The sequence below is a fragment of the Amphiprion ocellaris genome, chromosome 16 (assembly GCF_022539595.1).
Source record: "Amphiprion ocellaris isolate individual 3 ecotype Okinawa chromosome 16, ASM2253959v1, whole genome shotgun sequence".
Taxonomy (NCBI): Eukaryota; Metazoa; Chordata; class Actinopteri; family Pomacentridae; genus Amphiprion; species Amphiprion ocellaris.
The window spans coordinates 18,590,778-18,605,681 of record NC_072781.1 but is presented as its reverse complement, the minus strand read 5'-3'; the positions used below and the strand labels follow the sequence as shown (position 1 = coordinate 18,605,681).

The 14,904-nt window shown below is 40.9% G+C and overlaps 1 protein-coding gene across 2 annotated transcripts in view; it reads right to left on the bottom strand.

Moving 5' to 3' along the window:
• The window catches only part of cdh23 (cadherin-related 23), a 203,543-nt gene that overhangs the window by 5,288 nt on the left and 183,351 nt on the right, over nt 1-14,904 (bottom strand). For both annotated transcript variants that reach the window (XM_035955484.2, XM_055018533.1), the window contains exons 37-60: nt 12,491-12,712; nt 12,281-12,400; nt 11,943-12,123; nt 11,716-11,849; nt 10,448-10,657; nt 9,943-10,050; nt 8,818-8,920; nt 8,220-8,345; nt 7,922-8,125; nt 7,280-7,738; nt 7,040-7,156; nt 6,717-6,941; nt 6,365-6,534; nt 5,479-5,616; nt 4,859-4,978; nt 3,554-3,731; nt 3,122-3,333; nt 2,511-2,705; nt 2,271-2,384; nt 2,028-2,157; nt 1,442-1,705; nt 1,181-1,342; nt 209-465; nt 13-110 (exon numbers count right to left, since the gene is read on the bottom strand). In XM_035955484.2, coding sequence (XP_035811377.1) covers nt 13-110; nt 209-465; nt 1,181-1,342; nt 1,442-1,705; nt 2,028-2,157; nt 2,271-2,384; nt 2,511-2,705; nt 3,122-3,333; nt 3,554-3,731; nt 4,859-4,978; nt 5,479-5,616; nt 6,365-6,534; nt 6,717-6,941; nt 7,040-7,156; nt 7,280-7,738; nt 7,922-8,125; nt 8,220-8,345; nt 8,818-8,920; nt 9,943-10,050; nt 10,448-10,657; nt 11,716-11,849; nt 11,943-12,123; nt 12,281-12,400; nt 12,491-12,712 — 4,247 coding nt within the window. The remainder of the gene's footprint in view (nt 1-12; nt 111-208; nt 466-1,180; nt 1,343-1,441; nt 1,706-2,027; nt 2,158-2,270; nt 2,385-2,510; nt 2,706-3,121; nt 3,334-3,553; nt 3,732-4,858; nt 4,979-5,478; nt 5,617-6,364; nt 6,535-6,716; nt 6,942-7,039; nt 7,157-7,279; nt 7,739-7,921; nt 8,126-8,219; nt 8,346-8,817; nt 8,921-9,942; nt 10,051-10,447; nt 10,658-11,715; nt 11,850-11,942; nt 12,124-12,280; nt 12,401-12,490; nt 12,713-14,904) is intronic.

Below are 14,904 nucleotides of genomic sequence, written 5' to 3'. Positions count from 1 at the left end.
AGTACATGAGACCTTTCAACATCGAGGATGGTGTTGGTCTGATTGTTGACAACGTGGATGAGCATGTCAGTCTGAGCATAGTTCACTCTGCCCTTCTTGTCCACATGGAACTGAACGACAGCAGAGTAAAACAAAGATGTCAGATATCTAGACAACACAAACAAAAAATACAAAAGTCAATCAAAACATAACATTTAAAAAGTCTAACCTGTATATCATCTAAATTGACAATAGCCCCAGTGATGTTGGACAGCAGGTTGGTGAAATCTTCCTGGTTTTCACGAACCAAATCAGGAATCTCATTGAACACTATCTTGACCCTCTGATCGTCCCGGAGAATATAGATGTTCACATTAGTGGTTGTGGTGTGTCCAGCTAAATCACAGGCCAAAATCTCAAGCTGAAAGTAGCCTGGATTGAAGGCTGTGAAGAGGTCATAGGTGCGGATGATTCCGTCTTTCTCACCTGTGGAGAGAATATAGCTTCTAAATAAAAAGTTTATTTGACTCAATGGCAAAAACTGTTAAAATTCAGTAAGATTACAACATAAGGGACTGCATTCTATGTAATGTATCATGTTGTATAATTTTGCTACACTTCTTGTCATATCTAGGTCAAATAGAAACCTTCCTTGCGGAATAAGATCTGAAAATAGACACTATTATAGGGAACCTCCCCTGTCTGAGAGAACTGGAACAGTTTGCAAGAAAAAAAATGAAGTAAATACATGTCTACAGAAAATGTGTGATTTAAGTCACGTTGAAAGACTCTGCTGCTCTTTGTTAAGTCTGCTCTGCTGAAACTATCTCACCTTCACCATAGTTTGTATTTTTCCTTCTGTCAACAAATCCAAAGGGACAACACCATAAATATATAAACACAAAATTATGTCAGTTTTATTTTTTTAAAATAATGCATGAACAGTTTTTGTCAATTTCAATTTAGCTTATATCTCTGACTGCTGTTGAGTACAGTGGTTTTATTTCACTTAACCCGCCTGTGTGTGTACACTGTAAATGACTTTGGCTCTGCCCTGCCTATGTTTTAAATCAGGACCTTTTTGTTGGAGGTACAAATCTACACATTATTCAGCTCCATGCGTGTTGGTAGACATGGGCAGTATGTTGAATTAAACAGCCAGTTTCAAAACTGCCTGAATACTCTAGTTGGGGAAACTCACCAATGTTGAATATATTGCCAGCATCCTCACTGCCATTGCTCTGTGACTGAAAGTAGCGGATTGTAACAATGTGGTACTTGACCAAGCTATTGTTCCCAATGTCATTATCTATTGCTACCACCTTGATTAGCTCTGAACCCACTTTGGCGTTTGCTGCGACTCCTGAAAAAAGCAAGAAAAGAAGGAAACTTAAGGTGATAAAAGAATAAAGAGATAAGATAGATAAGCACACACTTCTATAGATGCGACACTAAACATTACCTGCAGTGTACTCTGACTTAACAAAGCGTGGTGTCTGGTCATTGATGTCTTCCAGTTCAATGCGGACTTCCAGCAGGCTGGGGTCACGTGCAGGATCCAGGGCTTTGGCTCGCATTGACCTCTGACCTTTGGGTGGAGTCCAGCTCCTGTTGCTGGAAGCCTTGATGATGATGGAGTAGACTGGGGTCTCCTCCCTGTCCAGATCCTTGTACAACTTCAGCTCTCCATCTAGACTTAAGCCAAAGTTTCCATCGCTGTTTCCCCCTTCAGAAAGAGATGGAGAGGATTTGCATTCTTCACATAAAACACTGAAGGAATTAGCTTTAAATAGAAAAGAAAGATAGATGGATCCATACAAATGTCATCATTATTCCAGAGCTTTTGAAGTACAAGGACTTTCAAGTGACTACACAATGGATACACAATAAATTAAGAGAAACTTGTCCTCTCCTCCTGAATCCAGGACTTTATTTGGGGTGGAATGTGGAGTAACCTTAATAATTTATTTGATGGGGAAAAGCTTTGTATTACATTTTTGTTATGAACAGATAAATCAAGCAACACGTGTGAAGGGCTTTGTTATCACCTGCAATAAAGTAGTAGACGATGGCATTGGAGCCCTCATCGGCATCCACAGCTCTGGTGATGTTCCCCACCACCGTTCCTGGGGGGGAGTGCTCAGGCACTGTCAGCTTCTGGTAAGGCAAGCTGCCACGCTGAGGTGTGCACACAAAAACAGACCAGGAGAAAACATCGCATACAATTAGTTAAACAGTAGCTCTTAAGACAGAAACCACATTAAGGCATTTTTAGAGCGGTTTACACTCACCGGTGGTTTGAGGAAGACGGGTTCGTTGTCGTCGATGTCCAACAGCGCCACCTGCAGAGGCTGTGTGGTCTCATAAGGCACTGGCTGGCCCATGTCACGGGCCACAATGATAAGCTAAGAGAGCCATTTGCACACAATTAGAGACACATGTACATACGCACAAATTACTTCAACTGCACACACACACACACACACACACACACACACACACACACACACACACACACACAGCTGACTCACGCTATGGAGGGCCTGTTTCTCTCGGTCCAGTTTCACAGTAGTAGTGATGACTCCAGACATGGCATCGATGTGGAAGTTCTCCCAGTCTCTGTTACCTGCTCCCGTCTGCAGGAAGGCATAGCGCACCTCTCCATTCACCCCCTCATCAGAGTCTGTCGCGTGTACCTCATACACTGGCAGACCTGGAGGCTGCTCCTGCATGGACAGCAGACAGTGAGTGTTTGTGTTACTAATCACCATGGGCCACAACAAATCCAACAAACTGCAGGGATATGCAGTATTAGTATTGGTCTCTACACTGGACTTATGATAATGATGGATTGTTGCACAGTCACAATAGACTTACATTAAATAATATGTCAGTGTTGTTGAAACGTTTACCATGTCTGGTATAAGTTACGTTCAACTAGTCATAGTGACCCACTGATTAATTTTTGTTGCATCTTAGCTGTGACTCACCAGCAGTGATACTGATAGACAGTAAGTGTATCTATTGCAGTTACTGAGTTAAAAAAAGGGACAAAATCTACTCACTGCACATTGCTAAAGGTAGTTATACAAAGAAGAGATGCCCACACAATGATGCCATAGTGCAAAGGGAATGCAAATACCTCTGAGATATGGATAATAGTTCCATTAGCAGGCCTGACAAACACAGGTCTGTTGTCATTGACATCTATGACTGTGATGATCAGGTCTGCAGTGCCCCACATTGGAGGTCGGCCCTGGTCTGTAGCCACCACAGTGAGGTTGAAATGTTCTGATGACTGAAGCAAACGGCGAGAACGTACCAGTCCTGAGTTTGCATCCAAGGAGAACGCATCTAAGAAACACAAAAAATAAACAGACCAGACAGATCGGGGATTAAGAAGTATAGATATTAATGCTGAACCACAACTGGCTCCATACATGGCCTTTCAAGGTTTGAGCACCATTCTTTCTACCAATAATATATTTAATGAAAAAGATTCACAAGAAAGGTATTAATTTGGCAGCTTTTAGAAATGGTATAGTAATACAGTGAATAAGAAATACATTCATACCTGAGTGGGGTCCCAGCATGCTATAGAGCACTGCGCCATTCTCTCCTTCATCCAGGTCAGTAGCCTTTATTGTTATCACAGATGTACCACTGGGCTCATTCTCAAACACGCTGGTGTTGTACACTCGCTCTGTAAAGCGTGGTCGGTAATCGTTGACATCGAGAACCGTCACCAGCACCTGATGTGACATGAGGTCATATTCCAGAGAAGGACATATTCAGGACACATAGTAGAGCTCAAGTGACACATTAGCATGGCCACGAATATCTGCAGAGTTAAAACCCATTACATACTTCATATATGCAGCAGATTTTGTCAATCAATAAATAACAAGAAATTGTAGTGCAGAGATACCAAAAAATCAAAAACATGTTCACCTTTACATATTTTGTCTAGTCAGAGCACTGACTAAATTTTTATGGTTCATAATAAAAAGTCACCAGCATTTTCACATCATGATTAAATATTTTCTGTTCTTGACTCATTCAGTCGTGAACAAAAGGCTCCATAGACTTGTAAAGACCATGTATGTTAAAGCAGTCTTTAGTTTCCAATGAAATCACTGAAATGCATGTGCCTTTGTCATAAAAATCAATCACGCATTTTGCTTCTCCCATAGATTTATTTTAGTCTTCTAAAATAAAATAGAAATATGAAAAAATCACTGAGAAAGCTGCAGACCCTACTGGGTCAAAAATATATACACAGCATATCAGTTTTATTAGTTCTGGTGATGTAGAAAGCCTGTGTTGATCAAATTTTCTTAGTGGCATGGCTCTTAATTTCTTGTGAGTGATTACAATCGACTACAGCTGCTGACTTCTCTGAGGTAATTTAATTAGAACCCGTTAGATACAAACACTATAGTGGGAAAGTGAGGAACTCAGCAAAGATCTGTAAAAGCAAATCATTGACTTGAACAGGTCAAGAAAGTCACTTGGAGCCATCGAAAAGCAGCTACAGAACCCAAAATCATCTGTGCAAACATTTGTTTGAAACTATAAAGTGCATAATACAGTTATGTCACTGCCACGATCATGAAGAAAACACAAACTATCACTTGCTACTGAGAGATAATTGGTCAGGAGGTCAAAAGTCAAGCAAGAATCACCAAAAAGCAGGTCTGCAATGAATTAGAAGCTGCTTTTTTATTCACGACTAGATATGACAACACAACTCACAGATGCAGATAACAATAGTTTAGTAAATCACTCAATCATGGTGGCTTTTAAGGATAATGTTAACTACAGACATAAACCCTTATTTACAAAAGACCCTTGTGCCATCACAGCCCATGATTTCTACCTGGACAGAGTTCTCTCGTCTGTTGTTGGGTTTACCGCCAGGGTTGTCACGGGCAACTGCAGTTAAAGTGTAGTGGTCCTTTGTTTCTCTGTCCAGGGGGGAGCGGATGTAGATCTCTCCCTGACACACAGGAGAAGGAATGATCAGGAAGGAAGTACAAGTACTGACTGGGAGTGGTGGCTGAATCGGGCCATTTATTTGAGTCTGTTTATGACAGAAATGGAACATTGAGGTCAAATATGTAGATTGTCTTTACGATGTTGAAATGCTTTGTTTAGACTCTCATTTCCAGGCAGGATGATGCTGGGAGAATAAACACAGCAGAACACTTCTTTCCAGTCAATAAATGTTTATCTTTTGTCTGAGTTCAGAAAAGAGGAATTTCTCACATTTTCACCGACACTGCAGTTAAAAAGGTTCAGGATACTGTTGGTTTAGCCTTTTTGGCAAAATCTCAAGCCTTGTAATTCTAAATTTACTGTAACTACTCTGAAATTATATAATATACTCTGGGTAAAACCTATGAATAACCTGTGAAATTGTTGTGATTTCGTATTTTATTATAAGATGACAAAAAATAGGATGAGAGCAGCGCATATATGTCATATGTGTTAACTTACAGTAGACGATCTGATGGCAAACTTGCCCTCCCCATCTACCAGGCTGTACTCGATGACTGCAAAGAGGCCAGAATCTGCATCTGTAGCACTAACCCGAAGTATGGTGGTGCCCAAATTTACATTCTCAAACACAGGCTCCTACAAACAAGAAAGAAATGCATACTTTATTCAAGGATGCTGAAAGAATGAATGTATGTTTTGATCCACCAGCCACTGAAGTCACTGTTTACCAAAGTGTCACCCCAAATACTTATGAGGTTTAACACTTCCCTGTCCCTCCACTAACAGCAATCTCCTTCGCAGCTGTCCTCCATGTTTGCATAGGCATAGATTTCAGGGGGAATACTGAGGATTTGTCTCCCTCAATATTTATTAATAAAAACATGAACGAAGCATTTATTCTAAAATAAGAAAAGGCTGTGAAGTTTGTTCATTCTTCCTGAATTTGTGTTTCCTTTTACATTAATAAAGACATTAGCACCATTTTTGATGCAGAAAAGGCACAAATGTGCAATAAAATTGACCAGAATACAGAAAATTAAGTGTCTGATCCTCCAAATTTCCCTGGAAGTGGATGCCCAGACTCCTCTTAATGCTGAAACAAATCTATTCCCATGCATGTTTATAGTCACCACAGGGGTCCTAACAGTGCAAAATTCTGTCAAATGTATATGGGAAGTGATATAAAAGTTGCATGATTTCCAATATGATTGTTCAGACTGAGGTTACATGGCAACAAAGCTCTGATGTAGAACCACATGCCCATTGTAAGCTTTTATTCATTTCCTCAGAACTTTTGTAATCACCTCAAACTACAGACATTGTCTAAACCACTACCAATCTGCTTCGGAGGCTGATAAATGTTTCTTTAAGTGCTGTTTAGTACCTGATAGGCGGGTTCCAGAAAAACAGGGTTGTTGTCATTGATATCCACTATGCGCAGATAAACTGGCAGCTCAGCTATCCTGGGAGGAGTGCCATGATCCCGAGCCCGAATCGTGAAATTGAGCCATTGTACCATCTCAAAATCCACAGTCTTGTTGGCTACAATCTTACCTGAAAGAAAGTATAATAGTGAGAGTCACTATTAAGATTTGTCTAGCCAATACTAATATTCCAAATTTGCATTGCAAAAATAAAGGAATAATATTATAAATGATGACATCTCAGTGTGTTTTGAGTTGGAGGTGTAGTTTTCTCACAGCAAGCAGCCTACAGCAGCTTATTGGTAGTCATACCAGTAGATGGATCCTCCAATCTAACGTATCCCCCTCGAGGCAGGTGGAGCAGCTCGTAGATGATCTGCCCATTGGGACCTTTATCTGGGTCCACAGCTGTAACTGACAGCAGTGTTGTGCCTGGCTCAGCCCCTTCTAAAATCTTCTCTGTGAAGTTGGAACGTCCAAAAGGTCGAAAACGAGGAGCATTATCATTTACATCCAACACGTTGATGGTTAGTCTCGCTATAGAGGAGGAGATGGTGATAAGAGAGATACAAAGTGACAACAACTTTGAAAAACTGAATGTATGAAATAAAAGATCAGAGAGAAAGTGGACTTACCGTTGGGAACACTTTCTGACCTGTCTATAACATCACTGGCTTTGTCATGGACAGACACAATGATCTCAAATGTAGCTACCAGCTCTCTGTTTAGTGGGTTGCGTACAAAAACTGCACCTAAAAATTTATAAAAACACATAGAACTATTTTCTTAACCTCTTCAACTGTATGGGCTATACAGCCTCATTCATCACAGTAAAGCTTCTTAGATGAGAATGTAAAGTGTGTTCGAGATCTCACCAGTGTGTAAATCAATGCCAAAGGACTCCTGCAGACCATCTACAGGGTTGTTCCCATCATCCTTTGCCTCCACTGAGATGATGAAATACTCCAGCCGGGGATGCAGGTCAGGATCCTCAGCGGTCAGTGTGGCTACCACCACGCCAGGCGGAGTGGACTCATTGACGCTTATCACGGTTATACGTTCTGTAAAACGCGGCCGTGAGTCATTGACATCATCCAGGATCACTGTCAGGGTGGCTGTACCTGACAAAGGGGGTGTGCCACGATCAGTTGCCATGACTACGAGGCGGTAGGAACCTTGCTGTTCTCTGTCAAGCGTAGTGTTTCCGACCAAAACAGCGCCAGAGAGCGGGTCAACCACAAAGCGGTCCTGAGCACCGCTGACCAGCCGATACATCAACCAGCCGTTAGCGCCAGAGTCAGCATCTGTGGCCGACAGCTGAGCCACCACCACACCTGGAGGAGACACAGGCAGGCACACACAGTCATATTCCTGTGGCCATTCAGTTCCATTTTCCTCACACAGTGGGGATGCAATACCAATCTGTCAGTGACAGCTTTACCCTGAAGAATGCTGATTATATGTAAGTTGTATACCTTCCAATAGACTCATACACAGATAAGAGGCAAAACACACACCAGTGGGGCTGTTCTCAGGAAGTCGAACACTGAAATTGGATGGGCTGAAGACAGGAGGGTTGTCATTCTGATCCAGGATTGCAACTGTGAGAGGGACACTGTTGTTTAAGCCTCCTATGTCCTCTGCAACCAGAAACAGCTCTATCCGTGGCTCCTGATATGCCTCACGATCCAGCTTTGCTCCCTGACGCACATATATAAGACCTGGACAGAGACAGAGGAGCATTACCATTTGCATTGCACATTTTTAAATTTTTCTTTTTTTTTTTGTCTGTTTGCTGAATAGTCATAATGTTACCAGTATCTTTGTCCACAGTAAAGAGGTCCACCCTTGCTCCCAGCAGGCGGTACTTCACCACAGCATTAGGGCCAATGTCTCTATCCTGAGCCAGAACTGGCCCATTTAAGACTGTTACATTGCTGCCTAAAAGACAAGCAGATATAACAAGACGCATTGAATTATAGTACTGTTGTCACAGTTAAAAAATACAAAACAATAGCAAGTCAAATGATCATAGTGGGTAAAAATCTTCGACACAGCAAATCAGCATACCACCTGTGGTATCTGCTACCAATTACCAAGTGAAGTAAACTTGTGAGTAGTAGCAGTAAACTGGACTAGCTTTAATTTCAGATTCTAAATGACTGCTCTAGTGAATCTCTGGTTACAGATTTATTTTTAAAGCTCTAAAGCAAATTCAAAACATAAAGCTGTTAGTTCTGAAGTGAAAAAAAAATCTTCACTTAACACGAACTGTAAGTAAACAAAGTCAGGAAGTGGAGGAGACAGGGTAGCAGACAGTGTTTCGGCACACTGCTCTGTGCTGCAATTATAGATTGCACCACTCAAGCGAATAGAAAAAGCTAGACACATGGCACGAACACTTTGATGCTACCTGCTGCAGCGTTCTCAGTGATTTCTGCCCTGTAGCTGGTCCTGGTGAACACCGGCTTGTTGTCATTCTCATCCAAAATGGTGATTATCAAGATGTCTGAATCCTGGTGGTGTGGGACACAAGAGGGATAAAGAGGCGATTATAGAAGGAAAGAAGAGAAGTCAGAATGCTGCTGTTGTGCCGTGTGTTGCGAATCTTTGTGGTTAACTTGTTTACAGCTTGTGGCAAGAACAGTTTGTCACCTTTGCCATAGAGGTACAGAAAAATATCACAGGAGCAGCTTCAGTGGTTCTGGTGCTCAGATTAGAAGTAAAGAGTGTGCATGTAATGATATGCATGTAAGATAGGGCCCTAGCAGTTAAAATCAAAACAGGTTATCAGGCTAAATCACCAGACACCTGCATAAACCCTTCTATCTCTTTACATATCATAGAATAATGCAACTCTCTAACATAAACTTCTTGTGCAAAAATAAGTACAAAATCCTGCACACATATATTATTATACAGACATAAAGAATCCATTTAAATCAGTGGGTCGGTCCATATACACAGCTGTTCAAATGTTTGGGTGTCACTTAGAAATGTTCTCATTTTTGAAAGAAAAGCAGTTTTTTCAATGCAGATAACATTAAATTAATCAGAAATATAGTCTCGACATTGCTAATGTGGTAAATTACTATTCTAGCTGGAAATGGCTGATTTTAAATGGAATATCTACATTTCCAGCAACCATCACTCCTGTGTTCTAATGCTACATTGTGTTAGCTAATCATGTTGAAAGGCTAACTGATGATTAGAAAACCCTTTGTGCAATTATGTTAGCACATGAATAAAAGTGATTTTCATGGAAAACATGACATTGCCTGGGTGACCCCAAACTTTTGAACGGTAGTGTATATATATTGTTAAATTTTGCTGATAAACTGGTGCAAAACTGGTCAGTGCACTTAAAAACTTGCAACACTGACCATTGATTGGGATTCGTGGAAAGACTTCTTGAAAAGCCACAATGTTTTGTATCACTGACTGTACCTTACGATTGTTTCAGTGGTTTCTCTGGCAGACTGTGTATGTAGTCATGTGCGAACGCTTGCAGTACAAGTGCACAGGAGAGTGGCATTACCCTCCGAGAGATGTGGCTGTTCTCGGGGTTGTCTTTGGCAGTGATGGTGAGTCTGTACTCAGCCACTCGCTCTCTGTCCAGTGGTCTGTTCACCTGCACCACACCTGTCTGGGAGATACAGAAGGGAGGAGAAGGCAAGTCATGCGGGTGTTTAAAGATCTATTTTTGATGTTTTAAATACAACTTATCCACTGTGCATATCGTTATAATTCTGCTGCTTATGTATATTCACTCTTTTTTACAGAATATGCCATATTAACTGGTGATAATGCTTAAAATTTACAAATGTGTATGCTGCCAGCATTAGCAGTGTTGTAGCAAGACTGTACAAGTGTAGAGTGCTGACTATAGATGAAAGCAGGCAGGAACACCTGTCTTAACTCGGGTTAAGCTGACAGCCTAATGTGTGATCAAATACAGGAGCTTGCACTGCCATGCTCTCATTTTTTACCACCTCCCCCAGCTACACCACATTAGTAACAACAACATCGTTCATTTCTCTCACTGTGTCATTGATGTAGAAGGCTCCATCCCGGTTGCCACCAGTGATGTTATAAGTGAGCAGTGCGTTACGTCCGCTGTCGGCATCTCGAGCACGGACTCTGGCCACAGAGGTGTGTATGGGGGCGCCCTCACTCACGCTCGTGTTGAAAGGCAGGTTGAGGAGGACTGGGTCGTTATCATTGATATCCAGGACGTAGACCCCCACCACCACCTAAAGAGAACAAGTGGCAACATTTCAAACCAAAGCTATTCAATTCAAGTCTGGTTTGACTTTACCATTTACACCCAGAGGAACCACAGCCAGCCATGACGCAGCGGGGCAACCACATTTGATATATATTATGTAAAGTATGCCACATCCAACCTTGCAATAATTTACCAGCTACCCTGTTTAGGGAGAGTGCTTTCATTTTTGTGAATATTTTTCAGACTGGAGCTTTAGGTCAATATATTGTTATTGCTGTTCATGTTAAGCATAGAGTTACATCCCTCAAATAAATATAAATATAAAGACAAAATTGATATAATAGCATTAAATTCCACATGTCTATAAATTTTATAAATGCTTAAAACATAATATAGTTGATACATTCTGGCATTGTCAGATGTACTGTATAATACAAAAAGTGGTTTCACTACTGTGTCTGTGGCTCGCTGTAGACTCCCCTGGGAACGAAATGGTACAGTCTAACCACAAGCCTAAAACCCAGATATGGAAATAAAGAATACTGTGTCATTTTTTAAATTCTAATTCTGAAGCAACAACCCAAACCTGAACTAATAAAAACTAAACAGAGATGATTATCCATTTGAGAAATAATCAAATAAATGGATAAGGAAAGTTTCAAACCCATTTTTCATTTGGTTGATTTTGACGATGAAAATTGAACAAAGAACTGCAAAGTGTTAAACAGACCCAGAACAGTGTTCTTCCTCTTTTTGATGAATTCTTAAGAAAGAAGCCACATAACTCCTTATTAACTCATCAAAATAAGCAGCTGTTATAATGTTTTAGCTCTGTAGGCGACATGAAAATAATAGATTCAGTAGAGTAGCAAAATTTGTGGTTGTGGTGCTGTTTTTAAAGCATTCTGGCAGTGTTTAAGTCACCTAAGAAACTATCTATGCATCTGTGAAACTGAAGAGTCCTGTGTGTATACAAGCTAAATGACATTACAGAAGTGAAGCTGGCAAGATCCTGATTGTTCAAGAGGATATGTGAGAGTGTGTGCCCGCTTGCGTGTGAGAGTGTTGAGTTTCGTGGCCAACCGAGCTGTTGCGAGACGGCGTTCCCAGATCCCGGGCTGTGACGGTGATGTTATAGAATGCTGTGGTCTCCCTGTCCAGCTCTACACCCTTCCTCACCCGAAGCTCTCCCTCCACTGGGGAAACCGTGAACTCGTCTGATAGGGAGGCACAGAGAGAAGCTCAGAGATACATAGAAAGAATTTAATAATATCTCACTATCGCTACAAAAAAAGTCATCTGATACTGACTCTGGTAATCTCCACCGGTGATGCTGTACTCCACTTTGCCGTTGAGCCCAGAGTCTTCATCACTGGCTCTGAGAGTCCACACCCGAGGCCCCGGCTGCCCCTCAGTCACCTCGAAGGGCCCCTCATAGGGTTTGGGGAAAGTGGGTGTCACGTCATTCACATCTAAGACGTTCACCAGCACCTAAGCAAGGAGAGGGAGAGCTGACTGATATTGATAACTACACTACTCTGATTTTACACATGCAGTGTTAACATATACAAGACTGATACTGGTCCATATTGGAGGATGTGCGTGCATTATGTCAGTAAATTTAAATATAAAGAGAGTGCATCATTACTGTTGTACTAGATGTCAAGCGAAGAGCAGGGTATGGACACTGATCCGTCGCTGTGACAACCAGAGTATAATGTCCGTTGCTGATCTCATAGTCCAGCTCCTTTACAGCAGTAATTCTCCCCTAAAAACACACATCACACACAGAAAGTTCACTTCTTTTCTCGTTGTTGCTTGTATCTCTACCATACAATAGCAGTTGTCATGTGTTTACCGTGATGCTGTCGATGCGGAAAGTCTGGATAAGGTTGCCGTGAGCGATGGCATATCGCAAGGTGCCGTTCAGACCCTCATCTGGATCAATGGCGGTTACCGTGGCGATGGTGGCACCCACCGTCTCTGGTCCCTCACTCAGGTCTGTGATGTACTCCTCCTCAGGGAACTCCGGGGCATTATCATTCTCATCCACAATGCGAACATAGATGGTGGTTGATGTCTGTATTAGAAATAAAGAAGCATGAGAAGATTTTTACAGCTGTATTGATTCTTTGATTTATTACACCGCCAAGGAATGCGGTGGAGTCATGTGACAATATGTTTGTCCTTCTGTTAATCTGTGAATCTGTCTGTGTGCAACATTACTCAAAAACAGAATAACTGCTTTGGATGAAATGTGCAGGGAAGGTCAGAAGTGACACAAGGACCACCTGATTAGATTTTGGCAGTGATGCAGCTTATAGTTTGGATCCACGGATTTGTTAAAGATTTCTGTATCATTGTGAGATAGCGGCACGGCATCACTGTAACTATGACAACAAGTGAACGCTATGACAGCTGCCTGCTCACATGATTGCGATCCTACTTCAAATCCGCCGCTGCAGACATATACGTCGGAAGTCATATGACGACTGAGCAGCCTTGGCGGAATACTGCGCTCTGAGTGCTTTTCTTGTTTTATTAATCTTACTCATAATACAGAATTAGATTTTCTTCCAGCTTAAGTGCCACCTGGGCCTGCAAGTGAGTATAATTTGAACCTGGGGCCCATTCATTGTAATGTTGAAAGATTCTGTCATGATTTAAAATTCTATTAGGGAACAAATCTCAAGCACATAGCAGGAGTCTCAGTGAGCACTACGAACTTTCAGTGTGTTCATAAGATTATCTGCTGGAGCTCTTCTATGGTGGCCATATGTGGCATGTGATATTCTGGATTCATTTACCATCGGTGACTGGGACCAAACCCAGCAGCACAGTTTGTTGAGAAAATATCTTGCGAGAACCAAAAGGGAAAACTTAAGTGCCAGTGAGGCGAAGAGAAGAGGCTACAAGTTGGCCAAGAGCCCTGATTCCTTGTCATCTCATCTACTCACTCTGGGAAAATTCAAAACATTAAATGTAAGTGAAGTGGGAGAAAAACAGCTCTGCAAACTAAAAAAAAAAAAAAAAAAAACAAAAAACACTTCATCAGACCACTGAAAGATTCTGACACATAAGCAAAAGTAAAAGTATCACTGCACAGAAGTTTGAGTAAATTCCTGCTCCACCAGTGCAACCTGCAAGTTCTCCACCCAGTGCCAGTAAACAGATGAACCCACTGATTCACCCCCTCAGGCAGCAGTGGTTGCAGTGGCGGTTATAATTTTACAGTATAATGAAAACAAAACTCACCTTGTAGTCGTTCAAACAACACTGTAGCTTCATTTAATGGAAAATATACTCTATTCATTTTTGTGTGAACAAATTGTAAAAACTTTAACTCAATATTAGCCAAGTCAAACCATAAAGTGCACAGATTTTTATTCTACCACTTTAATACCTTTTTAGCCATGGGATATGTGACATTAGTAGCTTGATCTGTCTGTTAAAGTGTTTGAATTCTGTCATTCACAGCGGGGAATGTTCCTACAACATCGGCTAACATTATCTAAAAGTACTATCAATATTAATACGTTTTAATATAATGTTGAACCTAATTTTTAACATTTTCATTTCAATGTTCCAATGAGTTTAAAAGTGAACTAAGGTATAGCGGCGACATCCAGAAGAAGCTTGGAGGACGTTGTCAGGAACACAGATTATGCCCCATGACAAAAATGAAAAATGTTCTCAAAGCAACATTCAAAAGAATCTTTTCCAGATGATTTCAAGGCCCGATATGATTTTTTATAAAATGTTCTTGTAATGTGATTTATTAAAAAACATTCTTCCTGCAGTGCTCTGAGACATTTTAGAATATTGCAGAGGGAATGCATTATAGAATATTCTTGGATAAAACATTTTCACAATGTTGCATAATATCAAAAGAAAAATGTTTTCCAACAACATTCAAAAAATGGTGTTTCAGGTGTTAAACAGACCTAAGAAACATTTTACAACATTCCTGTAAGTGAGATATCAGTAACAGAACAGAAAATGGTCTAACAGTGTTATTTATTGTTAACATTTTTAGAACGTCTTTAATTATCCTAACTTCAAAAAGAACATCAAGTGAACTAAAAGAAAACGTCTGACTGAAAATGTTAGTAGAACTTTGCAGAACTTTCACGGGCCATTTTTGGAACAAAGGTGGGAAGTCACTTTTACTTCAATTTTGTCATATGGACACCAAGTGATGTATAATGCATGACAATACCCTAAAGACCAAAAGACTAAATCTAAGATAATAGCAAACTGTCCATATAACTA